General features: G+C 40.5%; 1 protein-coding gene across 1 annotated transcript; it reads right to left on the bottom strand.

Moving 5' to 3' along the window:
- Positions 1-1,467: 1,467 nt before the first annotated feature.
- Positions 1,468-18,293, bottom strand: LOC139309854 (vomeronasal type-2 receptor 26-like). Its single transcript, XM_070934052.1, has 6 exons — positions 18,250-18,293; positions 11,227-11,518; positions 9,265-10,074; positions 7,015-7,242; positions 4,301-4,427; positions 1,468-2,369 (listed from the first exon to the last, which is right to left on the bottom strand). Exons 1-6 carry the CDS (start codon positions 18,291-18,293, stop codon positions 1,468-1,470), a joined length of 2,403 nt encoding a protein of 800 aa, XP_070790153.1.
- Positions 18,294-23,755: the final 5,462 nt, after the last annotated feature.

The raw sequence follows: 23,755 nt of genomic DNA, 5'->3' as shown, positions 1-23,755 counted from the left end.
GAAATGAATTCCATACATTCTTCCTGACCGCAATCAGAAGGAGGGTGTTAGGGTTCACAGCCAGCCAAAGTGGTTAATTGGAGAATGTGATTTATGACATGGCCAGAGAGGAGGGGAGAGACAGGGTCATAGGGGGATATAAATCTATGCAGGATCAGTCCTAACTGCATCCCAATATTGCCGGAATGGTGCTCCTAATAAATGACTATATTTCCTTTGAAGTTTGGATCATGGCTCATGAATTAATTAGGGCATCTTTCGGAAACTTGACAGTGTGCTTTGTTTGTTTGTTTGTCTCTTTTGAATGGTGTGTAAATGTGTTTTAGGTCTATGTGTCTACTAACGACTTTTTTAAAATTTTTGTTTGATTTTTACAGCTACCAATCCCAACAAGACTTTAGAAGTAAATAATTGGCTCAGAGGATAGTGCCATTATGAGAACTTTGGCCTTCTAAACTATGGGTTGCACTACCTACATGAAGGGCTTCTAGCAAGAGATGGATGGCACCTCACAAAGGAGGCTTTAAACTAAAGCCATCACATGGGTCATCACAGGTGGAGATATAAAATTGAGTATCATTTGCATACTGATGATACCTCGACCCATGGTGACTGATGATGTAACCCTATGGCTTCATGTAGAAATTACAATGGATAGGATATTGGCAGATGGACCATAATGGCAATGGTCCCTCTGCCAAAGAGATAAAAGAAGGGCAGTGGGAAGAAGATGGCCTTTTAAGGAACAACCCCATCTTAGAATCCCAAAGGGATTTGAGATAGGGAGAGTTTTGAGTCTCTGGAGAGTTGTCTGGTTCTTGTAATAATAAAATAACTTGTAATATATCAGAGTTTGTTGCAAAAATCAAATCCAGAAAGCACACACAGGCAGACTGATGCAGAAGGATTCATTAACTTCTTTATATACATAACAATTCATGAAGATAAATGTACAATACCAATAGCAGAGTTCTTTCAATGTGGTAGCAAGTAGAGAGATCAGTTAGTTTCATTTCAGCAAAGGAGACAAGCTCAGACAGACTGCTCAGTTTCAATTTCAATTCTCTGCACACATTCAGAAACTGCAGACTAAGACATGCCCTGGCTCCAGTCTCTCTCAGCTCCCAATTGGCTGACCTAGTGGTTATTCCACTTCATTGGCTGATCTTGTACCACATCTCTGCCAGTTTATGAATAATCTGACATAATATAGGATTGGATAGTCTCTGTTCTGAATATTCTAATGTGCTTTATCAATCTCACTCTGCAAATCTCATGAGATGATTCCTGTTGGGAGTAAAATTAGTTAAATAAAATTGTGTCTTAACCACATAGATAATAGTTAAAATGGTCTAATGGATCAACACAGGGGAAGAGATGATCCTTTGACAACACTTTGACTTGATCCTTTGTGTCCAAGATACAAGAGGACTCTCCTTGAAGAAAGATTTATTAGAATATTTCTTTCTATTTTACTTTTATCATTAGATGTTCCTTTGTGTTCAGATCTGGTCTTAATAAAATAATGTAGCACTTAGGGATGAAGCTACAGCCCAGAAGACCAGCGCTGGAGGCCAAAATGGAGAAGACCTGCACAGCCACCATGTACTTCCCCTTGGTACTGAGATAGGTGGGCACAAAGGAGATCCAGACACTGCAGAAGACCAGCATGCTGAAAGTGATCAGCTTGGCTTCATTGAAGGCTCCAGGGAGGTTCTTGGCCATGAAAGCTACCATGAAGCAGATGACAGACAAGAAGCCCATGTAGCCAAGAGCAATATAAAACATGGCAACAGATCCTTCATTGCATTGTAATGTGATCTCTCCATGCTGAGAGTGCATATCAGAGTCAGGGAAGGGTGGAGAATTCCACAGCCAAAAAATACAGATGGCAACTTGGACACTGGAACAAGAAAGGATGATGCAGTTGGCCAAGCTCTTCCCAAGCCATCTTCTCATTTTGTTTCCTGGCTTTGTAGCCAAGAAGGCCAGCACCACCATGATCGTTTTGGCCAAGACACAAGAGACAGCAATTGAGAAGATGATGCTGAAAACTGACTGTCGGAGAAGGCATGTTGTTTTCCTTGGAGGACCAATGAAGAGGAAGGAGGTTAAGAAAGAAAGAAGGAGGGACAAAAGGATAATATAGGAGAGGTCACGGTTATTGGCCTTGACTATTGGAGTTTCTAGATGTTTAATGAAGATGGCTAATATTACACAGGTAATGAAGGAGAGGAATAGGGTAAAGGAAACCAAAATGATCCCCAATGTTTCTTCATAGGACAGATATGTGGTGACCTTGTGGATACATTGGATTTGTTCCTGATTTGGATACTGATCTTCTGGACACCTCGTGCATTTTTCTGCATCTGAAAAAAAAAAAGGATATACCCTTTATTGCTTACTCTTGTTTGGCTTAGAGCAGGGGTCTGCAACCTTAAATACTCAAAAGAGCCATTTGGACCCATTTCCCACAGAAAAGAAAATACCGGGAGCCACAAAACCTGGGTGGGCTTGGCCAACTCGATGTCACTCACTTCCACCAGTCACATGACCCGCTAGCCACATCTATCCAGCCAGTCATTAGGGCAGAGGACCAGTTGTTAAAAAAACACTGGGAACCATAAAATCCTTTTGACATACCTCTCTCTCCCCTCCCTCCCTCTTTCTCTATATCTCTCTATGTCTCTCTCTCTCCCCCTCTCTGTATCTCTCTGTCTCTGCCCTGGCCACTTCTCCCATCCCCCACAGTCACCCTTACCTTCTCAAGCCAGGCAAGGAGTGATTGGGAGGGGAGGGCGAGGGGTCAGCCAGTGGTGCGATCACCTGACAGGGAGCCACAGCAGAGGGCCCAAAGAGCCGCATGCGGTTCTGGAGCCGCAGGTTGCTGACCCCTGGCTTAGAGCCATCAAAATAGGAAAATTAACATTAACGTTAAAAGTGGTTTACACAAGATGGAATAAATCTCCCTAAGACTCGGGTGTCAAACTTGATCACGTCACTTGACATCATGTAATGTATCATGACGTTTTTGCCTATGCGGAGCCAGGGTGGGTGTGGCTTGCATGTGATGCATCCAGCCACAAGTTTGACACTTGTGCCCTAAGAGGCAATATCATTGGGATAAAATGATGATGTCCTTGCAAGGGATTGAAATTGGGGTTGACATTTGCTTGCTTTGCATCAGAGCAGCCTTTAAGCTTAACCTGCAGGAAGAGTGCAGAGAAGAGCAACAAAGATGATTAGTGGACTGGAGGATAAAACATATGAAGAACGGTTGCTGGAATTGGGTATGTCTACTTTAATGAAAAGAAGGACTAGGGGAGACATGAGAGTAGTCTTCCAATATCTCAGGGGCTGCCACAAAGAAGAGGGAATCAAGCTATTCTCCAAAGCGCTTGAAGGTAGGACAAGAAGCAATGGGTGGAAACTGATCAAGAAGAGAAGCAACTCAGAACTGAGAAATTAGTTTTATGCACAAGCACACAAGCGCACACTTCGCTCACACGCACCACCTCTGCGCATGCACAGAACCTCAAAAATGGGATGTGATTACATCCGGGCAGGTGGGCAGAGCCTCCCGCAGCCACCGTTACTGGTTTGCCCAATCCAGATAGAACCAGCTGAGTACTACCACTGGTACACAGATTTGCTAAACTCTGCTATGTCCAGTCCTTGGAGAGCAAAGAACCTTCACAGTCTCTGAGCAGAGGACCTGCTTTCATTAGAGCACGGGTGTCAAATTCGCAGCATCACGTTATCGTCATATGACATATTGTAACTTTTTCCCCCCTTCGCTAAACTGGGGGTGGGGGTGTCCAGCACGTGATGTATCTGGCTCACAGGCTGCTAGTTTGACAGCCCTGCATTAGAGGAAGTTCTAAAGATTCTCCTTGCACAACTGAAGTAGTGAAATGGATGTGGATATTGTAAAATTGCACACACACAAACAAACACCCTTGCCAGCTACAGGGGTGGTTCTGACAACGATCTACTTTGGATGGTTACTAGGAGGCAAGGAAACTGGACCCCAGATTGTCCAAGCTGGGTGAAAACAATTTTGGTAAAATAAGGCCCTCCATGATGTCATTAAATATAACAATCCCAAAATGGATAACTTGCCTAAACAGTATTGTGTCGTAGGATACACAAAAAATGTCAGCCCTGTTTCATTTGTAGCATGGGGCATTAAACATGCAATGGAGGCAAAGGATGTATTTTCTGTACTGACTCTGAAAGACTTAAGGTTAGAAATACCCTTCCAAAACATCTGGTTTCCTCCAAAGGTGTTTTCACTCACCTTCCTGAGTGGAGATGGTTCCTTCTGCACAGGGACGGCAGAGGTAACAGCAGATGGGTTCTCCTTCCTGAGTCGCCTTAGCGAATCCAGGTTGACAACTTTCCACACACCTGGAAAGAAGGAGGCCCTATGCAAAAAAAGTAAGAACATTAATGTCAAGAGTAATATATGGAAAGAGAACAAGAACGAGTTTGATGTAATGGTGAAGACATCTGATTAGAAAGTGGGAGATTGTGACTTCTAGTCCTGCCTTAGGGATAATTTTTACCCAATCATTTTTTCTTAGCTCTTAGGAAGACGCAATGGCAAACCACTTCTGTAATCTCACCCAGAAAACTGCAGGGGCTTCTTCAGATAGATCCAGGAGCCCTCAAGCAGTCGCATTGAGTATGCTCCCTCCCACAAGTTGGGGTAGACCAGGTGCCTTGATAGAAAAACACAATCTCTCCCCTGGCTCAAGCTGATGACGGGGGGAGAACTTGTGGCTCAGAGGTTAATACAACTGCCTAACATGCAGGCAGCCCAACTTCGAATCCAAGTAAGGGTATGGCTAGCTGATGAGAGCTAAATAGCTTGAAATAGATCTATACTAGTCTCCCTTTATTTCTTTATCAACGAAATATAAACTTGATATATAGGTCTAAATTCATATATATATTCATATATATATTGATTTACGTAGGAAAAACCTGGCTGAGAGAAAAATACACATAAAGACCTACGAAAAGAGAATTTTATACATACATACATACATACATACATACATACATACATACATATATATATATATTTGTTTTCTGAGGTTTTCGCGGGTGTTTGTATGTAGGTCTTTGGTTATTCGGTTTTCTCCCGTGTAAAGTTGGAGGTTTCTTGGCAATGTTTCGATGAAGTCTCATTCGTCATCTTCAGGCTGGTGTTCTCGGCTTCGTGCTTCTAGGAGCAATGTGTGTGATCGCAGCTGTTTCTTCCTTTTAACTGCCAGTGGGGGTGTGAACTGATTGGGTGGGAGCTTGGCTGTGTTCTGATTGGGCGGAGGTGTGTTCTGAATCAGATATTTATGTGTGTGTGTGTGTGTGTATGTGTATATGTATATATATATATGTTTTCTGAGGTTTTCGCGGGTGTTTGTATGTAGGTCTTTGGTTATTCGGGTTTTCTCCCACATAAAATTGGAAGTGTCTTGGCGACGTTTCGACGAAGTCTCATTCATCATCTTCAGGCTGGTGTTTTCAGCTTCGTGCTTCTAGGAGCTTCGTGCTTCTAGGAGCAATAGTTTGCTCCTAGAAGCACGAAGCCGAAAACACCAGTCTGAAGATGACGAATGAGATTTTGTCTATATATGAAAAATTAAAGTCAATCTTCTGCTTTGGGTTGAACCTAGATTATATTGAGAAGGGATGGTTGTACAATTTTGAATTCCAGGATTGAGTAGCCACTTGAAAACCTCAATAGCCCATTTCAACACTTGGATTTTCTGATTCATAAAGGAGAATATTTGTAGCTCTGGTGCTCTCTGAGTTTGCTTGTTTCCTTGCAGACATTTCATTATCCAAACTAGATTACATCTTCAGTGCTGGTAAGGGATGCTGTTTGTTGTCAGTTTATATTCTGGTGCCTTGGCTGTCTGGGTGGGGGGGGGCGATCTTAGAGATTCTTTGGCTGGGCTGTTTACTGATGGCTCTTTGGCAGTTTCTAGATTAGGGTATTGCTTACTTGATTGTTGGTCTGAAGTTAACCTTGGAGTTAATCTATGCTGATCTGAGTGTTGATTACTATTGGAGAAGTGCCACCAGTCTTTTGGACTGGTTGATTGTCTCTTTTGCATAGTCTATAGATCAGTGGTGAAATTCAATTGTTTTTACTATTGGTTCTGTGGGCGTGGCTTGGTGGGGTGGCACCCTGCTGTGACTGACATCGAGTTGGTGGGGCTTCTTGGGCGTGGCAGGGGAAGGATACTACAAAATCTCCATTCCCTCCCCACTCCTGGGGGAAGGATATTGCAAAAACTCCTTTCCCACCCCGCTCTGAGACCAGCGGAAGGTGGTATTTGCCAGTTCTCCAAACTACTCAAAATTTCCTCTACCGGTTCTCCAGAACGTGTCAGAACCTGCTGGATTTCACCCCTGCTATAGATGTTGTTAATGTCCATGTTGATGGCTGATTTGTCAGAGTGCCAGGCTTCTAGAAATTCCCTGGCATTTTTGGACTTAGCTTGGTCTAGGATGGTCACATTTTCCCAATGAAACTATGGTTAAATCTGTCTATTTGTTGTAAAATGAAAGAATTTTCATCATGTCTTGTATTACCCTGAATATATGACCTACCCCGAAAGTAAGTCCTAGCTTGATTTTTACACGTGCGCCCTATATAAGCCCCGCCCCCCAAAAGCCCTAATTAAGAACATGAATTTCTTCAATTCTGATTTTAGACTTCAAGTTTTTAGGAACTATGTCCACTATCTATTTGTAATATATGAACTTTCAGGGAACTTACTGGTGCTTTCCTGATGAAGCAACAATTTTAGGGTCAAAGGAATCTTGATTTTGAATATCATATTTCTTCTGTACAATTTACTAGAAGAGCTAATGAAAAATCCTTTCTCTTGAAAAATCAATAATTTGGTGCCATCACTCAGTACTCAAGAGCACAAAGAGTTCATTACAGAATTTGAAACTTTTGGAGTCCGTGAAATGGAAGAGACCCATTTTTCCTACCTTCTTGAGCCGTTTCAGTTTTGCAAAACCATCCTGATCAAGAGTAAACTTGAGATCTGGGGATCCTTGTCTCTCTAGATCCCCTAGTTTCAGTTTGAAGAAGGACTTGTTGCGGAACATAATCCAGCTCATGATATCCAAGTCAGCTGCCAGTTCTCTGTTTTCATCCAAATAGACTCCATCCATGGAACCATTGTGAAACTGAGGGCTTTGCAGGAATGGATGGAGCTAGAAGGGAAAAGGAAGAGAAAACTGCAGAATGAAGAGCAACAATAAAAGAGAATGTTAATAAAGATTCACAGTCATCCAGGTAGAGTCATCTGGAGGTTGACTCATGGCAACTCGACTTCTTTTCTTTTTTTGGTTTGAATTGTGTCAGAGTGTGCACAGCGTGACTGCTATTTTGAGACAACCCAGGAACAAAATACAGTACACAGAGGTTTTTCAAACAGTGCTTTATCTACAAGTTATATACAATATACATACCTGTGCTAAGCAAGGCCAGGCAATCAATCAATCTCCAACTATAACAGGAAGCATACACTGAGAGAAAATACAAGGAGATAGAACATGAGGAGAGAGAGAGAGAGAGAGGGAGAGGGAGAGAGAGAGAGAGAGAGAGAAAGGCCCTCTAATGGCCTCCCTTATAAAGCAGCTTCTTAACCCAGCTTCTTAAAGACAATGTTGCTACCCTTCAAAAATACCTTGATTTTGTATTGGAATGGTCAAACAATTGGCAACTCCAAATCTCAACCAACAAATGCTCTGTCTTACACATTGACAAAAAGAACCAGAACACAAAATACAAGGTGAGTAGACACGACCTTGTAGATGACCATCACTCTGTCAAGGATCTTGGAGTACTCATATATAATGGTCTACGTGCCAAAGCCCACTGTAACAACATCACCCAAAAGGCATTAAGAGTTGTAAACCTAATCTTGTGTAGCTTCTCCGGTAATATCACACTACTAACAAGAGCATACAAAACATTTGCTAAACCAATTCTCGAATACAGCTCATCTGTCTGGAATAGATGAGCTGTAATGTCCGCACTGCATATCGGACATTAATACAATTGAACGTGTCCAGAAATGTTTCATAAGAAGAGTCCTCCACTCCTCTGCTTGCAACAAAATAACTTATGCCACCAGACTTGAAATTCTGGGCTTAGAAAACTTAGAACTACACCGCCTTCAGTATGACCTAAGCATAGCTCATAAAATTATCTGCTACAATGTCCTACCTGTCAATGACCACTTCAGCTTCAACCACAACAATACATGAGCACACAATAGATACAAACTTAAAGTGAGCCGCTCCAAACTCGATTGCAGAAAATATGACTTCAGCAACAGAGTGGTCAATGCCTGGAATGCACTATCTGACTCTGTGGTTTCATCCCAAAACTCCCAAAATTTTAACCTAAGGCTGCCTACTGTTGACCTCACCCCATTCCTAAGAGGTCTGTAAGGGGCGTGGAAAATAAGTTGATGCCCTCTTCTTTATGGCAGCCTATCAAATACCAAAATGCTGCTGTCATGTCACCCCAATCCTCCTTTTCTCTAGACTAGCTAATGCAGCTCCTGCAAATGTTCTTCGTGTGTTTTAATCTCCAGACCCTGAATCATCTTAGTTGCTCTTCTCTGCACTTTTTCAAAAGTTTCAACATCTTTTTTTGCAATGCGGTGACCAAAACTGGATGCAGAATTCCAGGTGTGGTCTTTCTAAGGATTTATAAAGCAGTACTAATTCTTCATGTGATTTTGATTCAATGCCTCTGTTTATACAACCAAGGATTGTTTTAACTTTTTTGGCTGCTGCCACACAGTGCGGGCTCATACTTAAGTGATCGTCCACTAGGACTCCAAGATCTCTCTCACAATTACTGTTTTTGAGCCAGGTTTCACCTAATCTGTACTTGTACCTTTGTTTTTTCCTGCCTATGTGTAAAACTTTGCTTTTCTTCACATTAAACTTCACTATGTTGGATAGGGCTCATTGTTCAAGTCTGTCGAGATCTTTTTGGATTCTGAGCTTGTCTTCTGGGGGTTTGGCTATTCTTGGTGGCTTAGTGTCATCTGCAAATCTGATGAGTTCCCCTTCTTTTCCTTCAGCTAAGTCTTCCTGTTTCATCTCCCTGTTGCTTTTCTAGCATGCTTAAAATAAACTAATTCTTGGAGAAAGTCATTCATGATATGGATGTAATGATTTGTTTCTCATTTAAAAGAAATGTAGAATGGTGAATACCTGCCAAGGCTGAAGCAGTTGATCTTCCAACTGGTAATTTCTGTTCCTCACACTCCTGATAGAGCTGGAGGAATAAGCCGCATTTATGGCATGTGCCATGGCCCAAAGGGTGCTGTAAATGTGATAACCATCAAGAGACAGGATTTTTTGATAAACTTTTGGGGAAGGGATCCTCAACTCTCCTTTTTCACGGCACCTTGTCCATCCTTTCACAGACCCAGCTGGCTTTGAGTATAAACAATGAAAGCCTTCATCTACAAATTTCAGAATGGAAGAGTAAAGGAGTGGAAATTTGTCATCTATTGCCCACTTATGCCTGTGGATAAAGAAGGATAAAAATCCATAGAGGGAGGGGAGGTACTGCTGAGACTTTAAGTCCAGGCTAAAATCCCATAAAGCTGTGGTGATCCAGATTTTGCCAACCTCAAGCTCGAGAAACATTTGCATCATTAATTGAAAGAAGAATATTTGTCCAAAGAAGAAACCTGTACGTACATAACAAACAAAAACATTGACTTTTTTCCATTTGTTCAACTGGCCAATGGTCTTCTCAAAGTCCTTGAAAGAAAAGGAGGTACCTAATGAAAAAGCAATACAAATGCTGCTCTTCGTAAGCATAGGAGTCAATGTTCTTGTGAATCTCTCTCCATTCTCAGAGGCTGGAGCAACAAGTCCTATCAACGTCCACTTAAAATGCAAGAGAACTTTGATAATCCCTGGATATTGGATGCCTTCCCTGGGGAGCACTTGGTAGAAAAAAGGAAAGTGTTTTTTATCACTCAGGACTTGTGAAGCAAAAGCATAACTGACCTGAAAAGAAAACAACAAACATTTTTGAGTGGGTCCAGAGGTATTTCAGGAGAAGAGTCCTCCATGCCTCTGCTCACAATAGAATCCCTTATGCCACCAGGCTCGAAATTTTGGGCTTGGACAACCTGTAACTATGCCGCCTACGGTCTGACCTAAGTGTAGTACACAAAATTGTCTACTACAATGTCCTACCTGTCAACGACTACTTCAGCTTCAACCTCAATAATACACTGGCAAGCAATAGATACAAACTCAAGGTAAACCGCTCCAAACCCGACTGCAGAAAATGCGACTTCAGCAACAGAGTGGTCAACGCCTGGAATGCTCTTCCTGACTCCGTTGTTACATCCTCAAACCCCCACAGCTCCAACCTTAAACTTGTCTACCGTGGACGTCACCCCATTCCGAAGAGGTCCATAAAAGGGGCGTGCATAAGCGCACCAGCGTGCCTACGGTCCCTGTCCTACTGTCCCCATTTATTTGTACTCATTTCTTGTGTTCATGCCCATGTTTATACTTATACCTGTTATCTTGTACATATTTGACAAGCTAAATAAATAAATAAAATAAAGTAAACTTTGGATCAAATCAGACGAACTACCCTTACACACAACTTGCCTTCCTTTAGGACCAGTTCATATCCCTCACACCTTCTGCATGAGCCTTGATGTAGGATTTTTCCTTCAAACATTCCCAGCATTGGCTCCTAATCTAGGCTGTGGCTGTGATAGAACATAAAACACCAAATAACGAAATGTGTTTGAATATTAGTAGCTCGAGTTGGTAGGCACAGAGTAGTATTGAAAGGGTCCTTTCAGGACTTCTAGTCTCTGCTCAAGCAGGAGATCCTATACCATTTCAGACAAACATTGTCCAATATCTTTTTGAAAGTCTCAGTGATAGAGCACCCACAATGTCTGAAGGCAAGCTCTTCCATTGATTGATTGCTCTCACAAATAGGAAATTTCTCCTTAGTTTTACTTGCTTCTCTCCTTGGTTAGTGATGGTGAGAGAAGTGGCTGCTTTCAATTCTTCCCGATTGTGTGACATTTTAGTTAGAAACAACCCTTCAATTTTGTAGCGAAAACTATAAGTGGATTTAAACTGAGAAGCTGCTAAGCACAAAGACATACAGAAGCACAGGAAACACACCTGAGGGATTTTGTAACGGCTCAGTAGGGTTGAAATATGGGTGGAAGTGTCAACTGCATCCCCTTCGAGGACAGCCAATATATTTCTCTCCTTTGCACATCTATAGTTGGGAACATTGGCTTCCCCAGTCGAAAGCAAGTCTAGCAAGGCATCTGAGGTGATTCTTCCATGGAAATAATTGTCATTGATAGTGTAGCCCAGGGTGAGGTTGGGTAAGAAATGGGGATCCTGGTGGATCTCCTGAATGGCAAAAAGGAAGGACAGAATTTTCCACTGTTGTTTGTATCCTTTCCTGTCAATAGATGTGCATCATATCACAGTCAAGAACATGATTGTATCTCTTCCACTTTTTAAAATGCCCCTTCCTCTTCCATGCAAAGCTAACATTTATCCATTTATTAAAGCTAAGGCATGGTTGCCATCAGTTGTTGATCTTGGTAAATGTTCCTAATAAATGATGACTTTTCTCATCATTCAAGTGATCTGGGCAAATGACCAAATTCTGGAATTTTGAAGCAGAACAGAAAAAAAAATCACTTGAAAAACATCCCTGTTTCTTGAAATTTTGTACTGCATTCTAATTCATTCTCTTGTTTCTTTGTAAGATTTTTGGTTAATAATTTGGATTTATTTTTGTTAATTCAAATAACCAAGAAAATAAAATACTTAGGGATTTGGCTCACTGCAAGATGCTCCTCAATTAAGGAAGACAACTATGACAAATTATTACTGCAAATTTAAAAAGATTTAGATAATTGGAAAAATTTACAAATTTCATTTATGGGAAGGATCGCCACGATCAAAATGAATATTTTGCCCAGAATACTATTTCTCTTCCAAGTTAAACCAGTAAAATTAGAGAAAACTTTCTTTGAAACATTAAATAGAAAAATTACCAAATTTATATGGCAAGGAAAAAGACCGAGAATTAGATTAAAAACATTGCATGACACAAAAGATAGAAGAGGAGGAGCACTCCCAGAATGGGAAATATATTATCAAGCATCTTGTATAATGTGGCTGAAAGAGTGGATGGAGTTAAGGGACAAAAGAACATTAGTGATTGAAGGGCATGATTTGCAAGTGTGATGGCATGCATTCCTTTGGGACGAAAAATACAAAACACATGGTTACTTTAGAAGACACATACTAAGGAATGCATTGCTACAAATTTGGATCAAGATAAAAAAAACAACATTACACAAAAATACCAATTTGGATTTCACCTACAGAAACATTAAAACATCCAAATTTAACCGAGTGGGACAAGATAATAAGATATATTAAAAGAACAAGGAAATCTGAAATCAAAACAGGAATTGGAACAAGATCTAAACAGAGAAATCGATTGGTGGACATATACACAAATTCGGTCAAAATATATAGAAGACACAAAATTAAATGTGATAAAGACTGAACAAACTGAATTGGACAAAATTATACAAGGGATGGAAGAGAAATTAATTAATAGAATATACAAATTTTTGTTGCGATATAATATGGAAGAAGAAATAGTTAAAGATGCAATGATTAAATGTGCAAAAAACTTTAATCACACAATAGAATTGGAGAAATGGGAAAAAATGTGGCAAATAAATACAAAATTAACAATGTCCACGGCATACAAGGAAAACCAGTTGAAGATGTTTCATAGATGGCATCTACCACCGGCTAGACTTGCAAAGATGTTTCTGAGTAAATCTCTAGTGTGCTGGAAATGTAACAAGAGCTACGGAACATATTACCATCTTTGGTGGGCATGTCCAGTAGCAAAGAAGTTTTGGGCTAAGATTAAAGAATGACTAGAGAAAATAATAGAACTACCTATGAGCGGAAAACCAGAGACATTCTTCTGTAAAAGTAGTTTTTATTGAATATAAATATTTAAAAAGACATATGTAACATACACAACAACCATTTATACAACATATACACAAAAAGAGTGTAATTTCTTCTTAAGTATTTTTTCAGAGTGACGTTCTACAATTCTACTTATGATATATTCCTTCACTCTCCTTAATCTAATAACATTTTTTATTATATATATATATTTAAATCGGTAATATTTCCCCTATATTTTTTGTATATTTCTGATTTTTAACCAATTATACCAATTATTCCATATTTTATAATAGTCTGATTCTTATTAGGGATATTTACTGAAAAATACACCAAGGAAATAATATATTTGATCTTACATATTATAACAGCTGCCCGTATAGTATACACACAAAATTGAAAAAAAGAAAATATACCAACAGAAGAAGAGTTGATAAAAAAAAATCTTAGAGTGTGTCGAGGTGGATAAATTAACAAAAGAGCTTAAAGAAAAAGAGGGCACGGAATATTATATAATCTGGCACAAATGGTATAAGTGGTTGGAGAATAGGAATAATGGAGAAGAAAAATAGGGGTGAATTGTCAAAAAGGAAAGAACAAAAATGTCAATGTATAGAAAATACAAAGTTAATATGAGTTTTGAAAAATACACTGTAATTAAAAGAGAAGGGGACAAGAAGAAACTGAAATAGTATAAAGGGAAAAGGGGGAAATGTAAATATTAGAAGAAGATCATCACGAAATAGCTGTTAAGAGAGTATATATATAAATGTTGTATGTCTTGTAATGTCATTTTATGTTATAACAATAACAAATTTTTTAAAAAAAGAAGGACATCCCTGTTTCATTGCAAGAGCCTTGGTGGCGCAGCAGACTAAAGTGCTGTTAAGTAACACCAGCTGCCTGCAATTACTGCAAGTTCAAATCTCACCAGGCTCAAGGTTGACTCAGCCTTCCATCCTTTCGAGGTAGGTAAAATGAGGACCTGGATTGTGGGGGCAATAAGCTGACTTTGTATAAAAAAGAACACCGCTTGGGGGAGCCGAAAGCCCTACTAAGCAGGTATATACAAAAGTATGAAGGCTATTGCTTAACACATTGTAAGCTGCCCTGAATCTCCAGGAGAAGGGCGGCATATAAATCGAACCAATAAATAAACAATAAATAAATAAATTCTATCACAAGCACATAAAACTCAGATTTCCAATATATGTATGCCACATAACATCAATAAATTAAATGACCCTGACTGTACAGCCCTTCCAAAGGTTATACCATATAAAGGTAAAAGTAAAGGTTCCACCTCACACATATGTGCTAGTCGTTCCTGACTCTAGGGGGCAGTGTTTATCTCCGTTTCAAAGCCGAAGAGCCAGCGCTGTCCGAAGACGTCTCCGTGGTCATGTGGACGGCATGAGTAAATACCAAAGGCACATGGAACGCTGTTAACTTCCCACCAAAGGTGGTCCCTATTTTTTTACTTGCATTTTTTACGTGCTTTCGAACTGCTAGGTTGACAGAAGCTGAGACAAGTAATGGGAGCTCACCCCATTACGTGGCACTAGGGATTTGAACCACTGAACTGCCAACCTTTTGATCGACAAGCTCAACGTCTTAGCCACTGAGCCACCGCATCCCTTACCTGTATATACCATATAAAAGAAGCTATCAAAAATTTTGTCTCCATGCTCAAATTCAAACTGGAACTTTTTTTTGGTTGACTTTTTTTCCCCAAGGATATAAAGAAACTTGCATGGGGATGGGAGGAGAGAGAGGAGAGGAGGGGCCAAAGTTTGTTGTAAATCAGATAAAGTTCTTGAGACATGTTCCTTTTTCCAAGGAAGTGAGGCAGTGGGTCCTATTTGCTATAAATGAAATGAAGGAATTACACAAATGGGCTGTGAGAACGTTCCTGAGACTTCATTTGTTTTCTCTTTCTCTAGTGATCTGTTCCTCTAAGAACATCAAAGTCTCTCGTATTTGGAAAATCCACTAGGTATTTCTCATGGAAATAAATATCATTTGAGTTAAGCCATGTGTGGTGGCAAGAGAGAAGACATCTACTCTAATTTAAATTTAAACACATCCGTCAACACATCTCCTTCTCCCCTTCTTCTCCTTTCCAACATCTTCTACAAAGATGATTAGGGGACTGTAGGCTAAAACATATGAATAACAGTTGCAGGAACTGGGTATGTCTAGTTTAATTAAAAGAAGGACTTGGGGTGACATAATAGCAATGTTCTAATATCTCAGGGGCTGCCACAAAGAAGAGGGAGTCAAGCTATTCTCCAAAGCACCTGAGGGTAGAACAAGAAGCAATGGGTGGAAACTAATCAAGGAGAGAAGCAATTTAAAACTAAGGAGAAATTTCCTGTCAATTAATTGGTGGAACAACTTGCCTCCAGAAGTTGTGAATGTTCCAACACTGGAAGTTTTTAAGAAGATGTTGGATAACCATTTGTCTGAAGTGGTGTAGGGTTTCCTGCCTAAGCAAGGGGTTGGACTAGAAGACCTCCAGGGTTCCATCCCACTCTGTTATTCTATTCTATTCCCTGTTTTCAAAGCTAATCTTGCCATCCTAAGTGGTAGCCATGGTGGAGGGTAGAGAGTGGGGAATGAAAATGCCTTGCCTGACTACCTATGTGATCGAGAGATGATTTTCTTAACATGATGGCAGGAAGATCTTGTGCTTCTTTGTCATCTCACTGAAGTTTGCACTTCAGAAGAAGCTCCATCAGTTTTATTTATTTATTTATTTATTTATTAATTTAATTTGTATACCGCCCTCGAGCAAAAGAATCCCAATGACTTCTCACAGAGAGAAACCAGAACAATCACCCATTCAAATGCCCCCGCCCCCAAAGAGGACAATCTTTTAAGAAGAACTGCAGTTTTTAGAAATTGGCAAGGGGTGGAGAAATCAACACCACGAAGCACTCAGTGACTTACTTGGAAACTTTAGCAGAGGGAAAGCTGAGGAACTTGAACGCTGAATGCTGAGTTTCTGCTGTAGAGATGATGCCGCTTAACAGATGACTTCCTGGCCTGTAATGATTCCGTGGATTTAATTCGTCCTTCCCCAAACGTAGAGAACATTTGTCTTTGAGCCCCCCATTGACCGCATGGGGCCTCAGAAGCCATAGTAAGACTATAAGAAGAAATGCATTTCTGGGCATACCTGATTCATATGTTGTGGTTTCTTCTCTTGAACCCTAGAAGAATCCCTAAAAGAAAAACAACCCCAAAGCTTTCATAACAATGAAGTTTCAGTGCCTTTTCTTACCTTCATGATTGAAGGTGTCACAGCGGTGGCCTATCTTTGCCTGCCCAGATTCTCTGCCTTATCTTATACAGACAGATGTTCTGATGCAAGATTTGACCTCAGGTTGCTCTTGAGTCTCATGAAAAAACAATTTTTGCACAACCCCCTGGAGAGTGAACAAGCAAAAACAAACACACAACCATTATCACCGACATGAAAAAGAATTAGGCAGTTGAGAATTGTTAAGGAAAACAAGCACCATCTCTACCAGAGTTTGAATCCCATTGGGACATCCTGAGCAGGGACAGTGAGGAGAAGATTCTGCAAAAGTAATGAATGCATCTCTACAGTCTAATCTGGATTAACATTAACATCCCGGTTAGACTGTAGAGGTGCATTCATTACTGCCTTGAGTTCAGATTCTGCCCTTGTACTGCAGGAAAGATATTCATTCATGATTGAATCCATCTGCCCCAATGATAGGACAACAACAGCAGTGCAGGATAGCACCTGTCTGTCTCTCCCTCTCGCTCTTTCTCTCTGTGTGTCTTTCTCTGACATTGTTAAATATCAAGAAAAAAAAATAAAATATAAAATAACTGCAAAAAAGAGAGAGGGGAGGAGGACATTCGAAAGGAGAAAAGGTTAAAAAGCGTAAAAGAAAAAAAAAGTGATGGGAGAAGGCAGAGAAAAGGCTTCCAACTTTTTTCAGTACAGATAGACATATATACTGTATTTTTTGCTCCATAGGTGTTCTATTCACGGAACAAAGGCTAAAGAAGGGAGGCGAGGCAGGATAAACACTTTACAACATGTTTATTGGCTAACAATAACAGCTAACAGTGACTCGCTCTGGTTAGCTAACTACCATGGAGAGCGAGCAGCGTTTGAGGCACTGACAGCTCTTTTATACTCAGCTGACAGAAGCTGGGCCAATCAGGAACCACCAATTTCCCGCCGGCTGCCTGCCAGCACATGGACCAATTGGCTGCTCTATTGGCCGCTCGTGCTTGCCGTCCGGACGTAACAATAGGAAACACTTTTTTGTCTTCCAAAAGTGGGTGGAAATGTTTGTGCCTTTTATGGAGCGAATATTGCTGAAGCCCTGCCCACCCACTGGCCCCCACCCTTCAGCCATTTTTGGCCTCTGTGCATCCCATTTTTGGCCTCCGTGCACCCTGTTTTCAGCCCTATTTTCGGCCCTTTTTTGGCCTTTTCTCAGCCCTTTTCTGGCCCTTTTTTCACCATGTTTTCATCCCTTTTCAGCCCTTTTTTCAGCCTGTTTTTGGCCCATTTTGGCCTCCACACGCCCCAGGAAAGCAAGCTGAAAACGGGCCAAAAATGGGGCACACGGAAGCCAAAACAGAAGTTTATCTGTGTCATCAGAGTCACCTGAGTGGTGCAAATTGGTGTGGAGCCTTCTTGGAATTGTTGAAAGGACTGTGTTGTAGATTGGAGATAGATGATGTCATATCCCTCCCCCTCTGTTGAGAGAGGGCTGTTCAATTTTGAAGAAGCTTCTTGGATGAGAAGCAAAACATCTTCCAAGAAAAACCAGAAACTCCAGTTGCCTCTTGAAAAAAGCACCTTTGGGACAACCATGACCTGGATGACTGAGAATCTCCATAGACTTTCAGAAGAATGTTAAGACCCGCCAGTGTCAACAGGTAGTCCAACTCACAACAGTTCATTTAGTGATCGTTTGAGCTTACAGCTTCATAGCTTACAACACCACTGAAGAAAGTGGCTTATGACCATTTTTCACAGTTGCAACCTTTGCAGCATCCCCATGGTCATGTCATCAAAATTCAGATGCTTGGCACCTGGTTCATATTTATGACAGTTGCAGTGTCCCAAGGTCATGTGATCACCTTTTACGACCTTCTGACAAGCAAGTTCAACGGAGAAGAGAGACTCACTTAAGAACCATGTTTCTATAGAGATTCTCACTCATCCAGGTCATGGTTGCCCCAAAGTTGCTTTTTCAAGAGGCCATTGGGCTTTCTTATTTTCTTTGAAGACTTTTCCCTTCTCACCCAAGAAGCTTCTTTACCTCTTAGAACTAAAGAAGCTTCCTGGATAAGAAGCTAAACATCTTCAAAGAAAAACCAGAAAGTCCAGTGTCCTCTTGAAAAAGCACCTTTGGGACAACCATGCTCCTAATTTATCATTTTCAATTATTCACTTAACAGCTGTGGCAAGAAAGGTCATAAAATGGGGCAAACTTCACTTAACTGTCTCACTTAGCAACAAACGTTTTGGGTTCAGATGTGGTTTATACCAAATCCTCAAGATGGCTAGTGGTTTGAGATATGCCCTTTTTAATGCCATGATTCTGTCATTTTAACTGTGTCAAGTTTTGTACGGATTTTATGAGTTTTAACTGCAAACTGCTCAGAGTCATTAAGGCAGAGAGCGGAATGGTATATAAATTTGATTAATAAATAAATTATTTATTTTAAAAAGCACCAGCTCCTTTTTTTTCCTCAACTATCATTTGTGGTTCCATGTAAAAAAATATATACGAGTCATATGACTTTCTGAATGACTGCAGGGACCCTGAATTTTCAATGATTATATCTTGAGCTTGTTTGGAGGTTCTAGCAGGGGAGCGCAGCTATCGTATACCCTTGACCGAAGATCGGTACACTCCTTCTATCTGGGATGGTCGTCCTCTTCCACCGAGCACGCAGCTTCGGGAGGAACGCACATGGAGCGGTGAGGGAGGAAGGGGACACCCGCCTAGCCAGCCAGATCAGCCGAATCAACCCTGGCTATCCTATTTGGGTTATCTAGTCTTCTAGTCTTGGCAACTTAGCTATTGAAATTTGATATGGTAAAATTTTAATGTCATCTATCATATATTTTTAGATTGCTATTTTTGTAACTGTTTTATCTTTTTCCCTTTTTCTCTTCTGTTTTGTTTGAAAAGGCCTTCGGGCTATTCAATAAACTATACTACAACTACAATGATTATATCAGGGATTTCTAAGATTTTATTATTTTTATTTATTTATAAAATTTACTGGCCACCCATCTTACCTCAGGGTAACTCATAACAGGAGACACATAACTTGTGGATAAATGTTGTATATAGAAATACAGAAAGAAAGCTGCATGGCTCAGCTTAGCAAGCAAAGAACAGACTAACAGCTGAATCATATTTGCAGAACTTGAAGCCAGACTGCTGATGTAGCTCATACAGAGCAAAAGGTCTTCTTGGGATTTTGCTGGGTTTTACAGGAAGCAGAAGAGAAGATTAATATGATCAGGGGGAAATTACTTTGCTAATCCCCAAATTTGTCTGTCTCTAAAAAGGGGCTAAATGCCCATCACTAAATAGGATCCACAGCTAGTTTCAAACCTATCACCAAACTCACCTAGAAAAAAACAGTTGCTTGGAATTAAATTGGATTTGAATTTCAGGATTTTTTTTATTATTATTTTATTTTTAATTTGATTTATATGCCGCCCTTCTCCAGAGACCCAGGGCGGTTTACAATGCGCTAAGCAATAGCCTTCATCCTTTTTGTATATTTATACAAAGTCAGCTTATTGCCCCCACAACTGGGTCCTCAGGATAATTTAGGGTTGTTGTTTTTTCAGAATAATTAACCAAGGCATAAATTTATAAAACTAATTCCCATATTCGGAGAAAAGAACACTAAGCTGGCAGGAATAGAATACACTAAGGTGGTAGGAATAGCCAACACTCCAGAAGATAAGCTCAGGATCCAAAAAGATCTTGACAGACTTGAACAATGGACCTTATCCAACAACATGAAATGAAATGTGGAGAAAAACAAAGTTTTACATTTAGGTAGGAAAAACCACAGGTATAAGATTAGGCGAAACCTGGCTCAGAAACAGTAACCGTGAGAGGGATTTCAGAGTCCTAGTGGACGATCACTTAAATGTGAGCTAGCAGTGTGTTGCGGCAGCCAAAAACTAATACAACCCTGGTTGTATAAACAGAGGTATAGAATCAAAATCATGTGAAGTATTATTTGTTGTTGTTGTTAGTTGCGAAGTTGTGTCCGACCCATCGCGACCCCATGGACAATGTTCCTCCAGATCTTCCTGTCCTCTACTATCCTCTATAGCCCATTTAAGCTTACACCGACTGCTTCAGTGACTCCACCCAACCACCTTGTTCTCTGTTGTCTCCTTCTTCTTTTGCCCTCGATCTTTCCCAGCATTAGGCTCTTCTTCTTCTTCTTTTTTTAATTTGATTTATATGCCGCCCTTCTCCGGAGACTCAGAGCGGCTTACAATGTGCTCAGCAATAGCCTTCATTCTTTTGTATATTTATACAAAGTCAGCTTATTGCCCCCACAACTGGGTCCTCAATTTACCTACCTTAGAAAGGATGGAAGGCTGAGTCAACCTTGAGCCTTGGCGAGATTCAAACCTGCAGTAATTGCAGGCAGCTGGTCTTAATAACCAGCTTAATAACAGGGTGCCTTAGACCACTGTACTACCAAGGATCTAGTGAGACTTGAGGAAGGAAGGACTTCTCCAGTGAGTCCTTCCTTCTCATTAGGCGGCCAAAGTATTTGAGTTTCATTATTATTATCCCTTTTTTTATTATTTTTTATTTTTATTATTAAGTATTATTACTGCTTTCTAAAGCCTTAGTAAGGCCACTTCTGGAATGCTGCATCGAGGTTTGGTCAGCACATGACGAAAAAGATGTTGAGGTTTTGGAAAAAGTGTAAAGATGAGCAACTAAGATGATTAAAGGCCTGGAGACAAAAAAAAAAAATGAAGAACAATTGCAGGATTTGGATATGGCTAGTCTAGGGGAAAAAGGATTGGGGTGACATGATAGCAGTATTCCAGTATTTGAGGGGCTGCCACAAAGAAGACGCAGGTCAATTTATTTTCCAAAGCACCAGAAGGCAGGACAAGTGGATGGAAACTAATCAAGGAGAGGGACTCCTGCTTGAGCAGGGTGTTGGACTAGAACAGGGGTCAGCAACCTGCGGCTCTGGAGCCACATGTGGCTCTTTCATCCCTCTGCTGCGGCTCCCTATCGCCGGTTGGCTCCACAATTGATAGGGCTTTCGGTTAGGACAGGTAAAGGAAAAAGGATGCCGCTCTAGGAGGAGACTCTATGGTGAGAGAACCAGACTTCCGGTCAGCAGAGGAAAAAGGACACCGCGCTAGGAAGAGACTATGATGGGGGATCCGGACTTCTGGTTGGCTCCAGAATTGAACGGGGGCTTCCAGTTAGGACCTTTGTGGCTCTTTGAGTGTTTAAGGTTGCCGATCCCTGGACTAGAAGACCTCTATTCTGATGCTGATCCTGAAATGCCTAACTAAATCCGTATCATGATGTCATTCTTCCTGGCCTTGCTAAAAGTCTTTTTTGATTCCGGGTTTTCAAAAGGAATTCCATTGAAAAGATTTGGGACCAAGTTCTTCAGTCTCGCTCATTGGCCCATATTCAAAGTTTGGAGTCACATCTGTGAGTTCTCTCTTTGAGCACCTGACTGTTGGCCGGTTCAACGTTCAGCTAAGGGATGGTTTCTCTTCCATGCAATTATCCAAATCTTAGTGATTTATTTGTTGACTAGAGACATTTCTGCAAATATTGAGAAAATAAAAGCCAAACAAATCAGAAAATATTTTGAAGTCAATATCAGACACAAAAGCCATTTTGGGTGGAGTCTACATCAGAAATGCTGGGTGCATAAATGGCTTCGGAAACAGAAGGAAAATCTGGGGGTTGGTTTTAAGACAGACAGAGCTGTATTTCCTTCTCTTGACTGGATCTGAAGCTTCTGTTGTGGAAAAATTTTAGGGTTTTGCTTTCTCTCATTCTTTGTTAAAAAGCAGATGTGACACTGGAGACGCAGACAGGAATTCAAGTCATGTCGCTGACACTTCTACTTGTGATCCTTTTGTGGCCAAGGGGATCCTGTCAGATACGCAAAGCCAAATGCCTCCTGACCCTGGAGGAAAATGATGTGGAGACACAAACTTATTACAAGTCAGGAGATTATATGATTAATGGCATAATATCTGCAATGCAGGCCAGGTTTCATCCATTAAGCTTTGATAGAAGTCCCTCAACAAAATTCTCACGGTAAGTCAATCTTCCTGCACTGCATCAGAGTGACTCTTTTTCCAAAGAATCTCTACACATTCAAAAACAGACGTTGATCTTCCCTCGATCTGCTCCTTTTGCTAATTTAATTTTTGATTCTACCTTGAGGTCCCTATTGACCGCTGCATGTAATGAAGCTCCAGTTTGAGCTTCCAAGCATCAATACCCAACCAAGATATTTACCTCCACTAACTTTTCTTTCCATCGGTTGAGCAAAGCTAGAATTTGGAAACAGAAAGACAGAATTTCCTTTCTCTCCATCTCATCCCTGAGATTTGCTAGACTCTGGGAGACCCCTCCTCCAAACACAGGGGATGCTGTATTTCATCTCTGCATCTGAGATGAGATGAATCCAGATGAATGATTTTCCACACCAGTGTCTACTGCTGGAATGAAAGAGTCCCAGTTAAGAACCTGGACATTCATGAAATTTGCGGCTGTGCCTGATTTTGATTCAGGATAAGATAAGATATGATAGTTAAGTTAACCTTTATTGTCATTTTTTACTGTGAACACACTGGGCCACATTAAAACTGAAATTATGTTGCCTGCTCTCAAGAGTAAGTATATATCTACCCATATTCAGATTAAGATTAAGATCAAATATTAAATTCATGCCATGTCCCTAACAATCTTTGTTTAAAATGAAATTGTTATCGCTATTATATTGGTAGGTCAGTAGATTGGTTGATTTATTTACTTATTCATAGTATTCATAGGCCGTGTGACTCCCGTGGGATTACAATCAAAAAAATTGGGGGTGGGGAACAGCCCCAGATATAAACAAAAAAAAAATGAAAATCCATCCAAATGGAGGGCCAATTTTCATTCTACCTCCTTGCTAATGAAGGGAAACAGTAATAAGGATATAATAAATAATTCTAGAATATGTTATACTAGAATTAGTAGAAACTTGTTATTCTGTAATCGTTAGGTTCCTGTAAAACATATATAGCCTTTGTATTTGTAAAACACACTTATATTGTACCTTTATATCTGTAACACAAATATCTCTTTGTATTTGTATCACATAGATTATGCCTTTAGATTTGTATCTCCTGTAACAAGCATATTCTGTTATTAGGCCTCTGTAATGTATCTGGTATTTGTCAAACATATGTTCCTGCCATTTGATCTGAATCCATATCAATCTTCTTCCTGGTTTTCTCGTGCCATCTAAGAGCATGGTAGGTATCTCAGTTGGAACTGCAGACATCATCCACGGGATAATTTATACTTCAGCCCTAATTTACACCTTTGATCTGTATAAGCTCATTCCTTGCAGAACCAGGGGACCAAATGAGCAATTGGGA

Source organism: Pituophis catenifer, unplaced genomic scaffold (genome assembly GCF_029215685.1).
Source record: "Pituophis catenifer annectens isolate HBS135680 unplaced genomic scaffold, rPitCat1.0.hap2 SCAF_2, whole genome shotgun sequence".
NCBI classification, from domain to species: domain Eukaryota; kingdom Metazoa; phylum Chordata; class Lepidosauria; order Squamata; family Colubridae; genus Pituophis; species Pituophis catenifer.
The sequence above is the reverse complement of the archived record's forward strand: the minus strand, read 5'-3'. Positions and strand labels throughout refer to the sequence as shown.

Coding starts and splice junctions, on each gene's coding strand:
- LOC139309854 (XM_070934052.1), bottom strand. CDS start 18,293: ATGACCTGGATGAGTGAGAATCTCTATAGAAACATGGTTCTTAA. Junction 11,519..18,249: donor TATAGAAACATGGTTCTTAA/GTGAGTCTCTCT, acceptor ATCTATTGACAG/GAAAGGATACAAACAACAGT. Junction 2,370..4,300: donor AACCATCTCCACTCAGGAAG/GTGAGTGAAAAC, acceptor TTTTTTTTTCAG/ATGCAGAAAAATGCACGAGG.